The sequence below is a fragment of the Mizuhopecten yessoensis genome, unplaced genomic scaffold (assembly GCF_002113885.1).
Source record: "Mizuhopecten yessoensis strain PY_sf001 unplaced genomic scaffold, ASM211388v2 scaffold7285, whole genome shotgun sequence".
Taxonomy (NCBI): domain Eukaryota; kingdom Metazoa; phylum Mollusca; class Bivalvia; order Pectinida; family Pectinidae; genus Mizuhopecten; species Mizuhopecten yessoensis.
The window spans coordinates 207,864-213,346 of record NW_018406971.1 but is presented as its reverse complement, the minus strand read 5'-3'; the positions used below and the strand labels follow the sequence as shown (position 1 = coordinate 213,346).

Sequence of the window (5,483 nt, the reverse complement as noted above, 5' to 3'; positions counted from 1 at the left end):
GGGGACAGGGCTGGTGAATTTTGCATGTGTTGAATTCTATGTATAGTACACCATTCCAGATTTTTATTTTATATTATTCTAAAAAATGTTTTTTTGTTATAATCTAGAATGTGATAATATACTGAGTAGATAATTTATTGAAGAGTTTGTTGAAACTTATCGGAGAGTTGGTCAAGCATGTTGAAGAGTTGGTGAAACTTATTGGAGAGTTGGTGAAACTTATTGGAGAGTTGGTCAAGCATGTTGAAGAATTGGTGAAACTTATTGGAGAGTTGGTGAAACTTATTGGAGAGTTGGTCAAGCATGTTGAAGAATTGGTGAAACTTTTAGAAAGTTCCTGGTTATTGGATACTTTTGACATCGTCGCTATGTTTTAATACTGACCTACAGAGGCCCTTAATTAGTATGATAAATCAATAGTATATAAATACTACGTCTATCGTGTGACCCCCAAGCTCCGTGTGGCGTGAGCACTGTAACACACACCAGTATCAATTAAATAGATCAGCGAACCATGATACAGACGTGGGTTTACATATACTAATACTAATACTAGTAATCGCTCCGTAGTAGCCATAGGCTTTACAGTGGCAAGAATAAAAATACTATTTTCTTCTTTTCCAAAAGGATTTGACAACATGCATACGCCTATATAAGTCTTCTCCTATTCCCGTTACAGCGTGTGGTATCAGTTAATGTTTCACATAGAGGTTATATAATAATAAATTATGATGGACAGTTGATATAGTAATCATTAAACCCCTTTTATGGCAGTATAAATAGTAACACCCATACAAACATATAACTACTGGCAGTGTAAATAGTAACACACATACAAACATATAACTACAGACAGTGTAAATAGTAACACACATACAAACATATCACTACTGGCAGTGTAAATAGTAACACACATACAAACATATTACTACTGGCAGTGTAAATAGTAACACACATACACACATATCACTACTGGCAGTGTAAATAGTAACACACATACAAACATATAACAACAGTGTAAATAGTAACACACATACAAACATATAACTACAGACAGTGTAAATAGTAACACACATACAAACATATCACTACTGGCAGTGTAAATAGTAACACACATACAAACATAAAACTACTGGCAGAGTAAATATTAACACACACAGGAGCGTTTCTAGGATATTTGAAAGAGGGGAAGTAGAATAAAAACATTTTTTTGGACCTTTTTTTGCCAAAAAACACAAAATAATTGTGAAATGCACTAACGTAACTGTTCCTTACTTGGAGCATGTATATTTTATAGTTAAAGTGTCAGGGTGTTTATGTGTTTAATTAATGAATATGATAAATTGCCATATTCAAAACAATATTAGCAGATTACGATAGTGGGTTTTTTTATTTATTTTTAAAGGGGGGGGGGGGGCGTACGCCCATTACGCCCCCACCTGGACCCGCCCCTGACACATACAGACATTTAACTACTGGCAATGTAAATAGCCTCAGATGTCAGTAATAAATTACTCGCATAAAGTACATTGATAGGTAACCTGGTTTAACAAGAGCAGGTTACGTAGGTGAATTTAGAAAATGTTGTAAAATGTACAAATAGTCAGACTTGCTAAAGAAAAAACTACATCAGCCTTTTAGCACTAAGGATGTACCATACGTAGATATGATGATGACGTAGATGATTATAGTAATGAAGAACATCCTCAGACTGATGTCCACAGGTACATTGATAGTTATCAATAAGCTGATCACGATGCTTATCATAATTAAGATTACTTACCCCATTTCTTAGCTGGCATAAAATAACATTAAGTTAAAAATCACATTTCAATGCTTTCTAATCAAATCATGAAGATTTGTGAAAAAGTGATATAAACATCATTAAAACCATGAATTAAGGATGTACTCTTCTGAGGTTTCAATCACGATCAAGTCTCGTTTTGATCTGGTGTAACGGGTTTTTGTAATATTTAACAAATTATGATCAAGTTTATTAGCAAACACGTAGGGGTAACTACGGCTTTCTGAGTTAAAAGAATAAGATTAAGAAATTGTACTTCCATAATTTAAAAGAAAATAATATTTTCATCAATTCTACAAACATTCATACATATCTGATAACACACTTGGAAGAAATTGTATGAATTTGTTCTGCAAATGGTCAAAACCCAAAAAATCACCTAAATTCACATGTTGTGTGAAATTGGTATCTTTGACCGATCATAGCACAAAAAAGAACACACGGACATATATTTTTTTTGCATTTTCTACTATGCCATTAACTCCTTTTTCCAAATATCCATATAAGAAAAAAGTTTAATACAGGAATATGTTTTTTGACTTCTCAGAGGTGTACATCCTTAAGCATGTGATCCACTGATTGGTAGCGCTCATCATTTCTCCATGATAGATTATATAATTATATTTACTATAAACCAAACTATAGAATATTTTTTTCTTAAGAAAATTAAAATAAATGTACAAAATTATAATTATATATTGATGATTAATTTTACTCAGGCATTTAACTAGAAAAAAGTCGAGCAGAAAAGAATTAAGAAAATATTTAGAGAGAGACCCTTGAAAAACTTAATGTTGTGCAACAAGACATGGAACTGAAAATCTAGCATGGTGACACCAACCTGAACAAAGTCTGGATCCGCCCCTGAACCTAAGTCATGACACTAACCACGAGGTTCGAGTAAAGCCTCCGTCGTCCAGTCGAGGTTTACATTACCTACAGTAACTGATATAGACTTTTAGTTAAACATGTTAGATTGCGGACCGAAAAAAATGTCTGTGACAGAAAGATGGGGTCAAGACTCACCATCTTCGTGAGTGTCAGTGTCAAACCTCTGCTTAAAATATATTGCTTGGTTGCACATGATAATGTTCCAATTTATAACATTGATCAATGAATGAACCTGTGAGGGCTGCATTGATGACAAACCGCCCACGCAGGGAATGTGGCGTGCGTGTGTGTTCAGCGATCGATATTCGCACACATATACGGCTCGACTAGAGGCACAGCACAGAAACACTTGTCATGGTCATATGTATTTTGTCTTAGTAAATAGCTTCCAGGTTTCATAAAATAGTACAGATGAATAAATATTAATTATTGTACTATTTTTCGAGACACGGAAATATTGGCGAAAATGACGTAATCTAGCACTGTGATGGTCTATTCAGGTGCGAAATGAAAACGAGGCCGTCTGTATACATATGGTGCTACGTATACTGGTATAATGACGGAAGCGATGTCGACAAGGGCAGTGTGAGTAGATCGCCTGACAGCTCACTGTAGCCAGACAGACAAAAAATAAGCAAAATATGACGACGGGATCTTTACGTGCGTCAGGAGTGAGTTAAGCTAAACACTTGACATCTTTACCTGAAAGTCTCTTCCTTCACTGATAACAACATGGCGTCTAGTTCTGTGAGTCAGGAAAGCTTAGATACAGAGGATTTTGCAATCAGTGTTCGTAAGAGTAGAATACGTAACATGCGTGCCCGGGGGTTGAATCCTGGCCCGCGGAATACGGACCGAGAGAGGGAAGAAGACCCCTACGAGCGCGACAACAGGTTAGACGAGGACACTGATACTCCTGGCTGGGGGGTCATCCACGAACACGAGTCTCCAGCCCGATCCAACCCCACCAGCCGGACCAAGGACAAGAGGACACGCCCAAACCACCTGCATAAAGGCAAGCTGCCCAAAGACAAAAGGAAGCTAAGGGAAAAGAGGAGGAGCACAGGGGTGGGGCTAGGCGGTCTGGCTCACCTCGCATCCGCTGAGGTAATATACAGATACAGATATACAGATCAAATCATAAATCAGCTGATTGTGTAGTGTACATGTTGTAATCAGTTGATTGTACATTGCACATGTTGTAATCAGTTGTTCGTACATTGAACATGTTGTAATCAGTTGATTGTACATTGAACATGTTGTAATCAGTTGATTGTACATTGCACATGTTGTAATCAGTTGTTCGTACATTGAACATGTTGTAATCAGCTGATTTTACATTGAACATGTTGTAATCAGTTGATTGTACATTGACCATGTTGTAATCAGTTGTTCGTACATTGTACATGTTATAATCAGTTGATTGTACATTGTACATGTTGTAATCAGCTGATTGTACATTGTACATGTTGAAATCAGTTGATTGTACATGTTGTAATCAGCTGATTGTATATTGAACATGTTGTAATCAGTTGTTCGTACATTGTACATTTTGTAATCAGTTGTTCGTACATTGTACATGTTTTAATCAGTTGTTCGTACATTGTACATGTTGTAATCAGTTGATTGTACATGTTGTAATCAGCTGATTGTACATTGTACATGTTGTAAACAGCTGATTGTACATTGTACATGTTGTAAACAGCTGATTGTACATTGTACATGTTGTAATCAGTTGTTCGTACATTTTACATGTTGTAATCAGTTGATTGTACATTGCACATGTTGTAATCAGTTGTTCGTACATTGAACATGTTGTAATCAGCTGATTGTGTATTGTACATGTTGTAATCAGCTGATTGTATATTGAACATGTTGTAATCAGCTGATTGTACATTGTACATGTTGTAATCAGTTGATTGTACATGTTGTAATCAGCTGATTGTATATTGAACATGTTGTAATCAGCTGATTGTACATTGTACATGTTGTAAACAGCTGATTGTACATTGTACATGTTGTAATTAGTTGATTGTACATTGTACATGTTGTAATCAGTTGTGCGTACATTGTACATGTTGTAATCAGCTGATTGTATATTGAACATGTTGTAATCAGCTGATTGTACATTGTAGATGTTGTAATCAGTTGTTCGTACATTGTACATTTTGTAATCAGTTGTTCGTACATTGTACATGTTGTAATCAGCTGATTGTGTATTGTACATATTTTAATCAGTTTGTTTAGATAATGCATAGCTACGAAATATTGAAATGAATATATATATACATTACATTTCATTTGTTATATATATATGCACATGTGGTGTTGAAAGCAGCACGCGAGTGTTGCAGCTTAAGAAGAAGGGCATGTGAGAGTTTTGGGGATGGGGGGGCTCCCCCAGAAATGTTTTTTTTTTTTATAGGAGCTCATACAAGCATTATCTCGCGTTGTGAAAGGATAGATTTAAATAATATGATGTTCTCATATGTATAAAACACATGCTATATTTAAAATTGCTAAGTCTGTCAATTTTTTAATATGAATATCACGTTAAATAACAGAAAGCTCAACAGAAATAAGTAGCTGAAGCACAACATTAAGTTATTGAAACGTTGTCGGTATGCCCAATTAAGTTATAGAAATGTTGTCGGTATGCCTGATTAAGTTATTGAAACGTTGTCGGTATGCCCGATTAAGTTATTGAAATGTTGTCGGTATGCCCGATTAAGTTATTGAAACGTTGTCGGTATGCCCGATTAAGTTATTGAAATGTTGTCGGTATGCC

General features: G+C 35.5%; 1 protein-coding gene across 1 annotated transcript in view; it reads left to right on the top strand.

Moving 5' to 3' along the window:
- The first annotated feature begins 3,030 nt into the window (after positions 1-3,030).
- Positions 3,031-5,483, top strand: part of LOC110453431 — a 20,278-nt gene continuing 17,825 nt past the window's right edge. The window contains exon 1 of the mRNA XM_021502374.1: positions 3,031-3,802. Coding sequence (XP_021358049.1) covers positions 3,428-3,802 — 375 coding nt within the window. The 5' untranslated portion in view covers positions 3,031-3,427. The remainder of the gene's footprint in view (positions 3,803-5,483) is intronic.